Source organism: Odontomachus brunneus, unplaced genomic scaffold (genome assembly GCF_010583005.1).
Source record: "Odontomachus brunneus isolate Ranch 3 - 2012 unplaced genomic scaffold, Obru_v1 Obru_scaffold_010, whole genome shotgun sequence".
NCBI classification, from domain to species: Eukaryota; Metazoa; Arthropoda; class Insecta; order Hymenoptera; family Formicidae; genus Odontomachus; species Odontomachus brunneus.
Genome location: NW_022639460.1, coordinates 614,284 through 632,125, shown reverse-complemented (window position 1 = coordinate 632,125; position 17,842 = coordinate 614,284). Strand labels below are relative to the sequence as shown.

The window sequence follows — 17,842 nt, the reverse complement described above, 5'->3', positions numbered from 1 at the left end:
TCTCTCTCTCTCTCTCTCTCTCTCTCTCTCTCTCTCTCTCTCTCTCTGTCTCCCTTTCCCTAAATATTTCTCTCCCGATATTTACTTAATTATTCGCGAATCGCAGAACCTTCGTCGCGAATAATCTCTGTTATCGATTTTACTGATAATGTCCTAAGCATTCAGATCGAACAATAAGACTTTGACGCGCTCTGAGTTGACCAATGAGCCGACGACGCCCTTTGACGATTCGCCGAGGAATGTACGATGATACGTCGCAGTAATCAAGCCAGATATTTTTATTAAAAAAATATAATTTATTTTACGTCAACGCAGCACGAGTGTGCGCGCGGACATACGACGAATAAATAAATAAATGGCAAGGACGCGTCACGTTTCACGGGATTTCATGGTATGGGTATTGGTCGCCGTTGTACTCAGGTGCCCAGCCTCTGTAGGGCGAGTTGACCTCTTGCTCCGACCTGTGCCAGTGATCGTGGTGAATTTCATGCGGCTTTACAACCCCGTAGGTAACCCTCGGCGGCGGTGGCGGCGCGAGAAGGGTCTTCAGAATCACTGCGCCGGACAGCAAAAGCGACAAGAAGGCACCACCCAAACTCTTGATGCCTATTAGGCCAACCACGGTGATAAGAATAGGCAGAACAATCAAAGTCTTGAACTTCAGCAGCAGCAATAGTGGTAGGATCATCTTCTTCAGCCTGGTGCGCGCTGCAGGAAGTGATATGGTAAAGTATCTTCAATTGTCAAATTGTCGTGTCATCGTTATTTTAAGGTAATTTGTAACCCATTTATTTCTATTAACTGGAAAACAAGCCAGCTGTATATTTGATAAGAAATAATCTATATAATAAAGAAATATATAAGACATTATTATATCGCGAGATGTATACATATAGTAAAAGAAAAATATTATTTATTTTCTTTAAAATAATATTGTGTATATATATATATTACTAGGAAGATATTATATTTTATTTAGCAAGAATATATAGCATATAAAGATTATACTAAGAAAAAAAATATCTAAGAAATAAAAAATATTTATTCGGTGGATACTGATAACATATTTAATTATGTTAATATACGTATTTTTAAACTGAGAAAAAGTGTCTTCAATAAAAAAATCAAAGATATATAAGAAATAGAAAACATATATATATTTTCTTGAAACTTCTTAAAACTTCTCATGAAAATAATTTATTACTTTACTTATTCCATTTATATATTAGTTCCATTTATAAAATAATTTATTATTTTACTTATTCCATTTATATATTAGTTCCATTTATAAAATAATTTATTATTTTACTTATTCCATTTATATATTAGTTCCATTTATAAAATAATTTATTATTTTACTTATTCCATTTATATATTAGTTCCATTTATATATTAGTACCGACTAAATAAATATTTTTTTATTTAGATATTTTTTCTCTTAGTATACAGATTTTCATGTCTTGTTTTTATTATCGATTAGCTCTCTAACGAAGAATATAAAATGTTATATATTTAAGATCTCCACGAAACGCGGGCTGTCGCGCGCACGGATGACGATGAAACTCGGAGAGAGAACATACGCGGACGAGGTAAATAAAATCTGTATTAACTATCAACTATAACGGAAATGTAGGGCGCGATTAACATCGGCGAATCGATAATCACAGGATGCCACACGGCGTAGCATCGAGCAACATTTCTAGAAGACTCTAAGCGGACGTTCATCATCCAGTCTACTTTCTTCGACGTGCGACACTCTCGTTCAAGGTCCTTCTTAGATGTCTTCTCGCGGTAGCCGTCCCAGAAACCCGGAATCCCACCAGAACGTTAGTAACCCACTTTGGCTCACCCCCCTCCCCCACCCACGGCGTTTGTTTTCGCGGATGTGGGTAGAAGTGGGACGCGTCGTTGTAGCTTTCTATGCACGAATCTCCTCGTTCCGGTCGCTCTCACTTCCCTCTCTCGACGAGTCCCGTCGACGGGCGAGTGACGTGCGCGAGTCCGAATTTTTCAACATTTTCAGGATGTTGCGCGACGAACATCGCACTTGTGGCAATGAAAGGTAAGGGAGAGAGCGAGGAAAAAAATCCAGGAGAATTTACAAATTACAAGAAAAAAAAGAAGGGAAGCTGCACACCAGAGAGACGCGGAAGATGCGCGCCTACCGCGATCCAATCGACGTGAAAGATGCGGCGAGTTATACTTTCCAGCCAATGAATTCCGGGACTCGTGAGCTACTTCGCGCTCATTGGTAGAACTTTAGAAAGGTGAGACGCTATAAGTTTGCGCCCAGTGAATGATGTATGCATACCGGATCGAAGGAGAGAACGAAGCGATTCTATGTTAGAATCCAAGAGTCTTGTGTGTTAACATCGATCATTTAGACGTGGAAGATATGTTTGCGGAGGATATACAGCTTGCTTTGAGATCGCAATGAATTGGTTGAGCATAGAAAAGACAGATCGATCGGATAAATGAACTGCATGGATGCTGAAGCGTTTTACACCATTGTCGTAATTGTGTAACGCGTGAGGAAATGCTACATGATTTATGTAATATTAGATATTTATATAATATTATATAATATTAGATAGTATTCAATACACTTAATATATTGTAGTGTTTAATCAATTATCACTCGTCGTTATTTCAAAATAATGAAGCTTATCTTTAAAAAATTTACAATCATTTCTTGATGTATAAGAATATAGTAATAATTAATGCAATCAAGTACAAATTAATTTCCCAAGCACTATGACCGTGGGAAGATATTGCCTCCTTCCTTGAAATTATTCGAGCTATTTCTTTAACAATGTAATCTAATGCAGTTTTTACCGATGCTAGGCGCGTCGTATTGTGCAAATCATATTTCTCAAACTACAGTATAATTTTAAGACTTTATATAATTCCGAAGACGATACACTTGTCTACATGCCAAATGCATTTTCCCAAATCATTGTAATCGCTAGCTCATTATGTATGCGAACTTCAAGATAAATGCAGTCGTCCAATTACTCAATTACATAAAATTGTCTCTAATTTGCAAACTCTACAAGGTTCTCTCTAAGTTCCGTTGAACTTGAAACAAGACGAATCCTTGATCCCGTTTCTTCCTCTTATCCCCGTTTCTACCAACGTCAATTGAAACTTGATTTACGTTTAAATTCTCCTCAGACAAAAACTTAGGTCTGTATGAATATTCGTTACTTAAAACTCACCTCATGGTGGGGTACTCAGATTTTAATTGAGATTTAGATGTGAATTTTTTAGCTGAATCGCTGCTACAAGTATAATATATCATATATCATATATCATATAGTTTAAAAATAAAATACTCAAATCTAACTTAATACTTAAATTCTTAATACTTAAAAATAAAATACTCAAATCTAACTTAATACTTAAATTCTGATCTGAATATCTCACGTAAGGCAGATTTCACGCAACGACTATTAACACGAGTCTTAGTCCCATATTAATAGTCATTACTTGAAACTTGTTCCACGTGAGATACTCAGATCCGAATTTAGAGTTAGATGAGTTTTTTATTTTAAATATATAATATATGCGCCATTTACATTTGCAACCGCGATTCAGCTAAAACTTTCATATCTAACTCTAAATCTCAGACTTCAGAACTCACTGAGTATCTCAGAAACCTAAGGTAAGTTTCAAGCAAGGACGGTTGAGACGAGTCAGATTAAAACTTAATTGGCGTCGGTGGAAACAAGCATTAAACATTGTTTAATGCTCATTCGCGATATTCGCCGTTTACCTTCGGACGCTCCCCGCGTCAGACTTCTTAATTCTATGTCGAAGCTCCTGCGGCCCAGGGCGCGGCCGAATAAACCGGCGGTCGAGCTGTCATTAGGCAGGTTGATTTGAATCTTCCGAGTTCTAAGGAAACTCTCGACTCTGCTGACAAGCGGATCAGCGCTCTTCTCCGACCGCTGCTCTCCTTCGTCTTCCGCGATTTTCTCTATGGTGATCACGTCGCCGTAAATGCCGATGATGTCCCTCCTGTCGAGCTCGTCCATCGCCTTCGTGAGTTTCCCTTCCACGTACTCCAGACTGTTGACATCTTCCCGACTCGGATCGGCCGCCACCACCAAGGCCGCCACTTGCAAGGCCAGCATTACGATCGTCCTGGTCCTCATTACGTTACGAAAGTGTTGTCGCGACTTCGAAGAAACGACTTTTGACTGTTCGCCCCCGGGGCCATTTTTTCTTTTATACGATTCGCGATCGATGGTGGGGCCGGGCTGAGCCATTTGGCAAGCTACGTACAAGGGCAGCGGCGTCGAGAATTTTAATTTCGCCCACCCTCCGAAGAGCGTGCCTCTGTGCGTGAGTACGCGCGGCGCGCCAACAGCCGCGTGACATGAAGCGTCGCAGAAGTCGGCAGAAGCAAATTTTCCTTTTACTCGCAGATCACTTTCCGACTGTGGAATTTCTCTTGTAGTTTCTCAAACGTTCTGACGCCTTTTTCGACGCGGCCTCCGTTTCGCCAGGACTCCTCGAAGAATATACATCAATGTCTTATCTCGTAAGTATTAATCTCTATCATGTTGCTGCATGTAACTACGCAACGTCATTACGCAAGAACTAATTGCGTAATTGAGCAAAAGTACCTCTCTGCAATTAGCACGTGAAGAACTGCGTTTCAAAGTGGCTACCGCGCACATCATTTATCATTCGCGCAAGAGATGCTCTGGTTTCGATGGGCATAGTGAAGGCAGAATTTAAATAATGAAATGAAATGCTTTTTTATTAAAACCTTTTATCAAAACCTATCAACTTTATTATAGCATAAACTCAAACATACATAATTAATCCTAAAACCTCACATTATTTAGAAAATTACATAGAGAGAATATGATAGTTATTTCCTTCATAAAAATATTATTAGAAACACAGCAGATTGCACAGCTAGTGTTTTAATAACACATTTTAGTTTGTAAAATACAAGTACATTGAGAGGAAAAATGAAAAAAAAATAGTAAATATTTATTTGATGGACAGCATATTTACTTAAATCTAAATTCTTTTATTTAAACAGAGCAAGTAACTGCTTTCTCAAGAAGAATTAAAGTCTCAAGAAAATGTGTACTTTTTTATCTGAAATTTTATATCAGTGTGAGTTTAAATATGTTATTAGTACTCATCAAGTAAATATTTACTAATTTTTAAATATTTTCTCTCTTTTTATAGGGTACACGGAATGAAGGAGTAGTGAATCACTGCAGAATGTCGATCTATTTTCAATTACAAAAAGTCCTATAGTAATCTTTACTGTAAAATTCTCTCCGTGTGAAAGAGTCTCCGCTAATGAAGGAAATAAATATGAAAAATGCAATTACATTTTATGACGCACAGAATTTTTCCCACTCCATTCGGCGAGTGTCTCGTGTGTTCTGGTATAATTTCGTCGAGAAGCCGTTCTTAGCTCATGAGAATTTCTCATTCGTCATCTTTGCACCTGTACACATTTCGTATATACATACAATAGTCCACGAGGTGATTACCGTCTCTCCTTGAGACACGTTTACGACCAGGCGTACATCATCGTCGCCGCAATCGTTCGCGCGGGCTCAGGTGAAAATTAGATTTCCGTGTCTCTTGGTGACACGGTATGGTATGTGAGACTTGCGTCCCCCCGGCCCGAATCGTGAGGTCTGAAGCCGACTTGAACAAGAGAAATGGGACGGACAAACGACCGAGTCGGCGTCGGCGGCAGCAGCAATGGAGGAAGAAAGAAAGAAAGAAAGAAAGGCCGACGAGAGGCGTGCAATGGGAGCGCAAATGAACCCACTAAGTATGCCCATGTCCGATCGGAATCGCATATGAGCCAGGTCGCGCGATTGCAACGCCGAGCTGTCGATGTTTCGCGCTTGCAAAAACCGATTGCGTCCACGGAGGAAATATTATAGTAATTACCTTGAGATTACACACACATTCCTTTCATAAATCTGACTGCACCGAAATTGTGTAGCATAAATCACCATAAAAATAATAAGTTAGGCAATTCATCTGGTGTATAATATAAGAAACGTTCAAGTGATTAAATAATCTTTGTAATGAAGAGTTACATGTCTATTTAACATTTTTAAACAAATATAAAGAAATTTCAGTCATCATTCTGTATGGCTCGAGATTACAAAAATTTCGTTGTAATTTTTGCTACAATATTTTCTCCGCCCACGACGTTCGCATCCTTAATTTAAAGCCGATAATTTAGAAACCGCGTCAGAATGCTAATCTTCGTTCACTTCATTCGTCTTGGCGGATCTCGCCAATTCTCTGTAGACAATAGCAAAATCTCAAACTTAGAATAAGAAAGGGAAACAGGGTGAATTATCAACGAGAAAGAAGAAAAAGAAAAGAAGCGACATAGTACCGCGAAAATAATCACACTCTCTTTTCTCTCGTAAATAATTTATTAAAAATTACAAATATATAATTAAGTAATATATAAATAATCAAATTTTATATACTTAATATATATTATGTGTGTTGATTAAATTTTAACATATATTAAATTTAACTTGAGTCATCAATTAAATGCGTCAAATTAAAAATTTTATTATATATTGTAGATTAATTATTAAATTGCAGAAATTCTAATTATATAAAACATAAATAAGAGATAATTGTTTGATGCTTACAATCGTTCTCAATAATTAATACTTTTCTATAATTCGATAAATTACATACGTGTAATAATAGATACTAATCTAACAGTCGTAGGTGGGTCCAATGGCTTCCAAAGCCGAGGAGCTTTTCTGCTTCGCGGCGTATGGCTGTCGGATATTCGCAGGTCCTTCCGACTTCCTCTTCTTGCCGGCAGCTCGGCACGGAGGATCGAATGAAGAGTTGCACTTAATTAGCATTGTTGTGGCTCCTTGCGTAGTTGACATATGCCAGATCGTGGGCATCATAGTTATCGTTCGCCCTCGCGTAGTCATACGTAGTCACGCTTTCTTTGTTTTGGAAGGTAACTTGGTTTGAATTATTGGGTGTCCAGTCCGTGGCATCATCGTTGTTGTACAAGTACGAATCCTTGTTAAAAAAACTGCTGCTGACACTATCATTATTATTATTGATGAATTTTTGGAACGCTATGGCAACGCCGGACAACAGAGCTAACTTGCTGAAGAAAAAGGCCTTGAGGGTTATCAGAGACAAGCCTATCATTGGCATCAACAAGAAAATCTTGATTGCGAACAAGATGGCCAGTAATATAATGTTATGCTTCTTCATTTTGGTGCGTGCTAATAACAACAAAGAAAAAAAGATTCACATAATCAAGCCATGAAATCAACGTGGGCAATATTAGCGATGCAAACAAAGCGAGACCAACTGTTAGTAAAATTGGCATTCTTTGGATTTTAAGGTATGTATCCGTTATTCCGACTCATTGATACATGTGGAGGAATTAATTATTAATTATTACTATTTATTTATTAACTTTTCACTACTTATTACTATTTAATTATTAACTATTAACTTAATAGAAAAAATGTTTGACTGGATTATGAATGATTCCAGAATTAATCAGTTTAGTTATTTGTTTGTTTAATGAAAGTACACGAAGGAAATTTTATAGCAAATATTAGAATTTTGTAACCGAAGATTAGAGTAACATTCTGTTGTAATACTCTATCCTTTCATTTTATATATGCTGCTTATATATTTTAAGTATTGTAAAATATATTATTAAAAATGTTTCTATATTTTTCACGAAATTTGCTATATTTCAAACAAAATTTACTATATTCCTTAGTAAGATAGACCTTACTAACGATCTATTTTTGAAATACTCAAAACATAGTAAAAGTGAAGAGAATTTATATAAATAAAATATTTCCTCCGTGTATAAAGGTTAAAAAAGCGAACGTTGTTTAAAAAAAGATGTGTGTATCCGATTGAAAGTTTTTGTGTATTTTGATTGCAAAAATTTTGTACTTGAATTTATATTATTTGTTTATATTATTTATATTATTTGTACTTGAATATATATTTATAATATTGTACTCATATATCGCGGAAATTTATGTTCTAGTAGACAAACAAAGTTAAAACATTTACCGAAACTTTCGTGTATTTTCCTTTTTCTTTTTTTGCGCATTTTCTTTTTTTTCTTTAATATACTTGAGAAGGAAAGCGAGTCGCTCGAGGAACAAGTTTATCCGGAACAGGTTCGACACCGTACATATAGATATCGCGAAGGTGAAAGGCACGCGCTTATTCGTTTATACTCATGACGTCGCGAATCCGTGACGTTAATCGTCTAGACATAATAAAGGAAAGGTGGATGCGTGCGCGCGATTGTGTAACCGCAATATTATTCAACAGAAGCGAGAAAGAGAGAAAAGAAGAACACTTACCTTCTTCCACGGGGTGGTCGACTGACATGCCGAATTTCAGACTGTGACTATTCAATAAAGAGGTGCCTGCATCGCACAACATGTTCGTGAGTTGCATCGTTCTCGCTAGATTATTTTGCGGTAATTGACTCAGTATGTCCTTCTCGGACACCTGCCTTCCTGAGACCTCCACTATAATGATAAATTTTTAATTTTACAAACACGATCAGTGTTAGTGAGAAAAGGAGCTACCAACTGTCATAAGCGATTAACTCTCGCTCTATCTCGCGAGCAAGAATCGACGATAGATGCACCAACTTGCTTCTTTTTCTCGAGCAGAGAAAAACATGAGAAGATTTCTCAATAGTAATTTAAATCCAGATTTTAATTTCAATTCTGTTCTAGCAATGTACTTGAGCAGAGCTTGAACTTAAATCTGAGTTTAAACTATTATTGGAAAACCTGAGAATATCATATAGCTAAATATAGTTGCCGTAACTAAATCTGAATGTTAAGGTTAATTAAGATTTCACTCATGTATACAAAAGAATTGTAGAAATCATAGTACTCTGAAAGTGGTACACTGGCCTTCTTTGCTGCTTGTCCGTACGTGTTGGAGCGGAATTCTGTGTATATGGCGCAATCTAACCCTACGGATCTCTCAACCATAGCGCTAGTTCCGCAGACCGCAACAGAGACACAGCAATGTTCTTTTTGAAGCAACTGATGAGGATGTACTTATTAAACATTGCGTGTCATAAGCACTATGACTGTGAGAACTGTAGATGGGCATGCAACAATACATGAACATAACAATAACAATTTTTAACGCAAATTTTCATGCATTTCTAATCTGCTTAACTTTAATTTATATAAATTTCTGTTCTAACTACAAAGAATGTGGTTGTAGCAACCATAACAATTTTCTCTGTGAGACAATAAATCACACGATCTGTTTGCGTATTTCATATTTTATGGAACCACCAAATGTAACTAATAAAATGTAATTAAATGTGTTGGTCAAGTTTGCGTATTTTAGTAAACTACAATTCAGCAATTTAACATGATATAATATCATTAATTGTAACAGAAATGAGTGGATATCAAACGCGACTGAATTATTACTAGATACTAGTAATAAAATAATGTTAACATATTGAGACTGGTACGCTGATTTCCATTGATTATTTCAATATTGAATTCAAGTTTGAGCCACTAAAAATTAGGTCTATGCGAAGTAGTATTCGATTCTGAACCCGGTTTCTCAACTTCGTACAAGTAATCGTTTTATTGAATAACTTACTCCGAAATCGATGCATGAATCGATTCAAGTAGCGTATTTAAGTTATGTATACATGTATAATACGACATATAACTAACAAATGAATGAAGTATCGTTTCACGCGACCCAAACAACTACTTGAACCGATTCGTGTGTCGATTTCGAAGTCGATTATTCGATATAACGATTATTTGTACCAATTCAGAACCAAGTATGATTTCACACAACCCCGCCAGATATGTGGTAAACAAATGCAATTCGCGATACGTACACAGAAAGAACAACTCTATTAGAGTCGTTCTACATTAGTTGCAAGTCTCAAGGTCGCAAGAAAATTGATTAATCACAGTTAATTTTTCTTTGGTCACGAGAAAAATGATCAATTGTTATTGGTAAATTTTCTTGCAACCTTGTGATTTGCAACTAATGTAGAACCGGCCTTAATATATATGTGACCGGCGTGACTGAATATATATGTGTGTGACTGTATAACTGTATAACTGTATAACTGTATAATATATATGTGACTGAATTTCTTGTTATTTGTCCTGGGGACATATGAAAAACTCGGTTGCAGGAACAAAAAGATTCCTGTAGGAGCTTTCTGTTCAGCTGACTGCTCTCAGTTATCTCAGCCGAGTTTGAAGGCAGTTGAATGTTCAATTGAATGCAGTTGAACGAATGCCTTCGATGTCAGTGAGAGATATCATTTCTTGTCAGCAAATTGCTCGTTTGATCCCTATTCAGTTGCATGAACTAAAACTTCTTTTCCGTGTATAATCGTTAGCTCGTTTCTCGACTCTCTAATCGTCGGCTATGTGTTTAATTTATTATATATACAGTTGGTTTTATTTTATACATAAATCAAAATAACTTTTAGTTATTATTTTATGTATAAAATATAACCAACTGTGTACGCGGCGTCATTACAACGCCAATCAATAGTGGTGATCACAATAGCAGTTAATGTGCATTGAGAAGAACTTAACTCCGTTAGTATAACTGAATTTTCTATTACCTGGAGATCAGATGAAGAACAGTTGTGGGAACAAAAAGATTTCTGCTCAGTCAATTGCTCTCAGTTATAGTAACCGAGTTTTAATACAGCTGAATGTTCAAACGTTTTTGGTTACAGTGATAAAGATCTAATTTCAGCGAGTTTGTTGTCTGATCCCAATTCGATCAGTCGAACTGACTTTGTTTTTCTTTTTATGCGTTAGTGAAATGTGAAGCAATGTTAATAGCTTACCTGGTTTTTCCTGCACGAAAGTGACACCGTCGGCGACCTCGATGTCCTTCGATTGCTGCATCTTCCGCATGCCAATGATAGCCCTTATTAAGAAGCAGTTGACGTTCCAGTTGCCTATGTTGCAATCCTGTAGCTGAGATGCATCCTTTTGTTGCTGCGCGCTATCCGGAATGTATGTGGCCGTGACGCTCACAGCCAGCAGCAGTACCGAAATCAGTATTTTCTTCATCTTCCTGATCACCAGAGAATCACACTCTTCTGGTCGTTGCGCAACGTAACAAGCGTAAGGAAGAGAACGAAGAGCGCGAGTACTGCAGACCACACTCTCCGGAAAATTTTCGGTACCAAGTGTGACCTGGCCCTGCGTCGTCTCAATCTTTATAGGTGTGCACTGCAGCGTAGGACCCTCCTCAAATATCCCCCACTCCCTGGACGCGTCGTCAAACGACGACAACATGCATAGTGATGACGATGACGATGACTACGATGACGAGGATGAGGACGAACGAAGTACGACGAGAGAAGCTACTGACTCCCAGGCAGATACCACCTCCTCTTTGGAACTCTTCCAATAACTTTTTTAAACAAAGCCGCGGCCATCTGGCGAGACCGGCATCGCCGGTTGGGTGGACCCTATCTAGAAGTCGCTCTGTCTAAACTGGTTGGGGAGAAACATTTCAGGGGAGCAACGCAGTATCTCGGTCAACAGAGATAATATCCATCAGGAATTCGATGGTCATTTAAATGCATAACAAAGGAAGATAAAGGACCTTAGAGGAAGTCTAGAATCAAAGATCGTAACTCAATCTTAAACAAAAAAATATCCGAGAAATAATATTTATTTGGTGGGTACTAAAAACATATGTACATAATTACTTATACTAGTATAAAATATATTTCAAATAAAGAAATATACATTTTCTTAGGAGCCCTTGAGAAAACCTTAGTTTTTCATGAAAGAAATTATTTATTCAATTTAAATAAAAGAATTTAGATTAGAATAAATATGCCGTTCAGTACACATCAAATAAATATTTATTAACTTTAGATATCTTTTCTCTCGGTGTATCCAATAAAACCATCTCCAGGGAATTATTAAAGAAAAACTCGTGAAGATAAAAGTCGCAATTTTAGTAGCATGTAACTATATTTGACGAAATCATCATGTCGATGTGCAGACAGGAATGGACTGAATAAATGAAATGCTCCAAGGACTCAACCCCGACAATTCCCTTCTTCCCTTCGGAATTATAGGACCGTTTCGCGTCGTGCATGCGCGTACACCACGCCGCCGTGTACCGGCACTTTCTAACTTTTCTAACGTGCGCTACGCATAGATTGTTGTTTAGAAAACCGAGAATAACGACGGTAGGCGCGTGCATATATTTCGCGCCTCGTCGCCCCGACCATTCACGGCCGCACATGCTTCACGGTCGTGGATGTACGGCTTTTCTTGTGGGCTTCTCTCAGCCTGCGCGTGCATCTAGGCGACACATAATGTGGTTCCCGGTAGTGGTTTTCCAGAAAAGCGTGACTTCGAAGCAGGCTTATTTCAGTGCTAATAATCTTTATTTGGAATTTTTCAGTGAAGATGCTTTTTCCGATAAAAATTAATGATAAAGCTTAAAATGTAATACACGTTCAGCTCTTATCAATATCGGTATAGCCAGATAGACAAATGCGCGTAAATTTTGCAGCTTTACTGATCGATTTGTAAAGGTTGCGTCTTTTATGAATATTTCATATGGCATTCATTTATCAATAAATACATATAAATATATAAAAATCAAGATTTCCTCAAAACAATATGTCATGTGCACGGAGAAAATCTTATGTCCAGATAGACTTTCATGATTATTACGATGTAAAACACACACGCATACACATAATCGGAAACTTTATAATTTTCTTAATTACATATTTATGAAATAAATACACTGTATTGAAACAATTATTAAATTTATATCACATAATAATGTAATTTTTTGTTGTATTGATGCGGCTATAAATTGACTGAAATTTATACTCAGATTTTCATATCATATTTAACATATGTTGTTGCAAGCAAATTTTAATCATTTTTCTCGTATTTCTATTTCATTATTCTATGTAATAAAAATATGAGTGCAACCTAATCAATCATAAGTTCAAGACTCAACGTTGCTGAATTTCGTGATTTAATATACTTAAAGTTGGTGGTGTAAAGTTTACGTACATTAGTCTATTGGGATAATTTTTTTCCATCTAATGCTAGTATATTTATCTCAATGTAGTTAGAGGAATCCTAGACTTTTTTCTACGTCATCAGTTGTTTCACGTCGTGATAATTATAATAACCTAGATGAAGATCCTTAGTAGGTTCCTTCTTAGGGCTTTTGTAGTCGAACCCTCTTCGTATAACGGGTTTTTACATCTTTCATAGTCGAACTCCCTTCGTAGAGCGGATCAGTGCATTCCCGATGCGACCACGTGCATCGAGCTGTCGTTTACCTTGACCCAGACACGCTGATCGGAGACACGTGAGTGCATCTCCAACGGGTTTTTCGATACAATAATCAAAGCTAGTGAAACGAATTCTTTGTTTATCAACCCTTGCGTTTGCTCGTGATTATTTTAATTTCGTTGAAACAGATAATAAATTCGCATGTTTTGTTTTTCGTCCACAACTACTCGATTGTATAAAAAAGAATTTCTTGAAAAACGTCACACAATTATTTAATGCAATGCAGAAAATACCTGTATCCGGTTTGATGTTAAAAATGTTGCGCAATTGACGTAAAAGATAGAAAGAGAAAGAGAGAGAAAAACTTTCACCGTACAAAGAACTATTTGGGTGACTCACGCCAATCGATTTGCGTTCTTTCTGAACTCGATGATTATGACGTCAATGTCATTCCATTGACAGCGCGTTAAAAAATCAACGTACGCCGAATTAGGAGAAATCGATGTCACAGCGTGGGACAATAATTCGCGATAAAAGCTATGTCACTTTTGAAACGGCGACCACAACGGCGAAAGGTAACAACAAATAAGATATTCGCAAGAGGTATTCCATTGTGTTCCGCACGCGAATCTCTTTAAATATTTAACAGGCATGAGGGGACTTCGTCATCTTCGTTTAACGGTATCCGACCTGGCAGAAACGGAGACAGTTTCGCGATTGATTTTCTGGGTTACGAGTACCACGTCGCGGCGGGAGTTACTTCTTACGAATAAATACGACTATCCTTACTTGTGACGAATCCTTCGGCGCCGTAAAGACGTGTCTCCCTTCCAGAAAGCGAAGTACTTTTTACTGACTTTATTCATTCGCCGCAATGATATAATCTTAGCAATTAATTGATCATGTCTGATCATGTCTGATATTTATATGTGTCAATAGGTGTTTTTTATAACTATGATACTATTAATATTAATAACTATTAATATTATAATTATGATCGTAAGTATCTTTTACATCGCGTGTAAAATACAGTGCGATTTTTATACTGCGTATATATTTCTTATGGTTATACATGTATTATTTTATATTTATATTATATATATATTTTACACTTTTGTATATTTTGTACATTTAAATGTTAGATTTTATATATTATATATATTCATATTTATATGCAAGGTGTTCAACATAACAGTACTATATTTTTATTATTATATTTTTATATTATATTTATATTTTATTTATTTTTATTAGATCTATTTTTTATTTTATTTATTTTTATTATATTTTATTTATGTTATATTAATTTATTATTATTTATAATATTTATATTATTTATTATCGTCTAAAAACTGATTAATTGCATCTAAAACTTTTTTCCCGTCCGATTATTGTAACTGGTATAAATGGGAATCGTTACTGTGAATACTCTGGACGAAATATCAAGTCTCTTGAAAGGCTTAAGTGATCATAGAGCGGGTTTTAGAGATTTTTGAAGGGCACGGAGAATGTGGAGGTTTGGGGGTCGACGACCGGTCCTATATTTGAGTCAGTTCCGGTCAATTTTTTCTTCTTTTTATTTTGGTCTGCATTTATAAGCGTGATATAACATCTTTTCTCGTTTTTTCTCAGGATCCTCTATCGCATCCATCTTGTCCCTCCATCGCGCGCGCGTTTAACTTAATATAACAGTTATATCCAGTTAACAAACACATGAGTAACTAAAAAACGTTACTTGCATACGCTTTAAAATCTAAGAGAGAATTTAAGACATTAAACAAAATAATCAAATAATTAAAAAGCATTTTCTTGTAATATTCACAGTAATTTATTTTTGTTCAAACAATTAATAACCGATAATAATTTTATGCCACTTCAGTTACAAAATTCATTCATCGTGTGAACGCATTGTGAGGATGAAATTTTTATTGAACGTGTATTTACACAAGGGAAAGAATAATTCAACTCGTACGATTACTTGGAGAGGGACGCAGTGCTCTTGTGGGCTAGATCTTCATACAATCAGGAGAGACTTTCTCTCCTCCTTACATCATACCGGAGAAATGTGACCGGGATACGGGATGAATCATCTTCAAAAGCAATTCCGTTCGACCTCGAATATATATTCGCTGTCACATAATAATAAACAGTCAAATGTAATCATTGCATTGTCACGTCTACACGAGTTTGCTCATTTCTTTCCCAGAACGTCTACCCGGTTTAGTGCCGTCGTGTGTACCGAAGCAGTTAACGAGTTTCGTCGTAAAACGCTACCTCGTTGACGTGAATCTCAAGGAAACTTTTACAGCACCAAGTTATGTGACCAGACTTCATAAGCTCTGTTTTATGCTTATCATATTTACATTTCGCAATCTCATTATGATATCTACTAATACCTACCTACGTTTGATAAAGTATAAATTTATTAATAAATAGAATAAGCACAATTAGTATAAATATGTGTCGCAAGTAATAAATATTATCGTTAACTCGACGTAATGTTAACCCTAAAATATAAATAAACTTTATCCAGACCAACTCTTCAAACGTTACTGTCTTTAAAAATATGTCTTATGTCTTAAATTGCGTTTATGTTAAACTTAAAAAAATATATTACTTATTTAAAAATATATACTATATTTAAATTTTGTCTCGTATTGTTTCATCGTTATAACTTTTTTCAACTTCATTGAATCGTAAAAATATTAATATATTCATATTTCTCGACATTTTCTATTTAATCGCCGATTAAAAAAGAAATCACTAGATTTTGATCATTTTTACGAAAGTTATGAGCAAATAATAATGATCTGGGTATGAGTAAAATTTACTCATATTTAGGATTGACAGAACTTCTTAATGTATAGGATTAATTTTCTTCTCGCTAATCTCTTAGATTCATGTTAAAATAAGACATTCACACATACATACACACACACATTCTCTCTCCTCTTTCTCTCTCTCTTTCTTTTGCTTTTTTTCCAGCGCGACGAATATGTTAATGTAAAAATAAGAGTAATTTAAAGGAACCACATTAGAAAAAAAAATAGTTTTATAGTTCGATACTAATTCCTCTTTCACTTCTTTCTACGTCGCTCCTTGTAATATCTGTAAGGCTCCAATTCCTGCGCGTCGCTCGTGAAATCGAATATGTCCTGTCGTCTGTACTTGTTGACGTCGTGGTTATCCTCCTTCCGGGCGACGCTCTTCAGTCCGACTATGGACGCCAGTATCAGACTCATCAGACTCAGCACGACCGCTTTCCCACTCAGGACAGCCAGTGCCTTCAACGCGACGGGCAGCAGAATTGACTTTATCAGGGCAAATCCGACGATCAAAGGCAGCACGTATTTGTTCAGCTTGAGTTTCTTTTGCTTGCGCTCTGCAATCGATAAGTAAACAGCGACGGTTTAGTTGACAAGAAATCACGACGGAAAATCCATAAGTAAAAGTTGTGTGCACACCCAATGTATTCTGAGTTGCGCCTCTTACATTTCTTGCTCGTACGAAATTGACGAAGATACTTCAGACGACAGAAATCGACGAATTTGTTTTCTCCCTTCGTAAAAAAATGAAGCAGATGACAAAAGTCGGTAAACATTGATGAAGATTGAACGATACGCGATGTATTCTCGGCTGACGTACCGCGCGCTGCATATCGCCCTTTCATTAATTATTGACGTTTCATTAATTATTGTGAATAGCGGTTTACAATATTATATTGCGTTAAAGTAGAGTCTCCCTTATGCTCGCGCGAAGAACACACCAGGATGCACGCCAGTAGGCCTCATCGAACTGTGCTTTTCTTATTAGGCACAATTGCCGCGCGGGAGATTCATAAAATGAACTAGACTAGAAAGCACTTACATTTTTGTCCCGGGAGACTACCCGCGCGCTAAACCGAAAAGCATGTTGCAACGTAATGAACGGCGCTCGCAATTATACGCTTCTTTAACGCCGTTTGATTAACACGCAATCTTCGTGACTTACGAAGACTACGTTTTCGCAGTCGTCTGTTCGATCCTGCGAGTACGAGCGTCATAATAACGGAAATTCATCAATTCGTTTCTCTTTCCCCGTTCCTTTCGAACTCCTTTCGCTTGGAAGATGTTTAACGCTCGGTTTAGTTAATTTCGCCGTAGAAAAAATTAATTCATATTTATTAAAGTAATAAAGTAATATATAAAAAGTAATAATATAAAAAGTAATGATATTATATTTGTAAGAAGTAATTATATTTGTTGTTGTGTCGTCATAAAAAAGCACAAAAAAATTTTGTGTTATCAAAACATGATTAACACTTGTTGATTAACATATATTGCTTATGTAGTGTTATCATATCACGATTAACATGGTGTTCATAAAGATTAAATACAAATGAAAGATTTAAAGGAATATCTTTGTTTGTAAAAGATTTAACAACGTATATATAAATAATATACGGTGATCATTATATATATATATATATATATATATATATATATATATATATATATATATAT

At 36.2% G+C, this 17,842-nt stretch overlaps 3 protein-coding genes across 3 annotated transcripts in view; all 3 read right to left on the bottom strand.

Annotated features, from left to right (window-relative positions):
• Window positions 1-328: 328 nt before the first annotated feature.
• On the bottom strand, window positions 329-4,187 carry LOC116840517. Its single transcript, XM_032807326.1, has 2 exons — window positions 3,776-4,187; window positions 329-708 (listed from the first exon to the last, which is right to left on the bottom strand). Exons 1-2 carry the CDS (start codon window positions 4,155-4,157, stop codon window positions 377-379), a joined length of 714 nt encoding a protein of 237 aa, XP_032663217.1. The 5' UTR covers window positions 4,158-4,187; the 3' UTR covers window positions 329-376.
• Window positions 4,188-6,557: 2,370 nt separating this feature from the next.
• LOC116840577 lies at window positions 6,558-11,369 on the bottom strand. Its single transcript, XM_032807441.1, has 3 exons — window positions 10,898-11,369; window positions 8,388-8,558; window positions 6,558-7,271 (listed from the first exon to the last, which is right to left on the bottom strand). Exons 1-3 carry the CDS (start codon window positions 11,352-11,354, stop codon window positions 6,880-6,882), a joined length of 1,020 nt encoding a protein of 339 aa, XP_032663332.1. The 5' UTR covers window positions 11,355-11,369; the 3' UTR covers window positions 6,558-6,879.
• Window positions 11,370-14,950: 3,581 nt separating this feature from the next.
• LOC116840508 overlaps window positions 14,951-17,842 on the bottom strand; it is a 5,468-nt gene continuing 2,576 nt past the window's right edge. Inside the window, exon 2 of the mRNA XM_032807317.1 lies at window positions 14,951-16,722. Within this exon, the coding sequence (XP_032663208.1) occupies window positions 16,418-16,722 (305 nt within the window). The 3' untranslated portion in view covers window positions 14,951-16,417. The remainder of the gene's footprint in view (window positions 16,723-17,842) is intronic.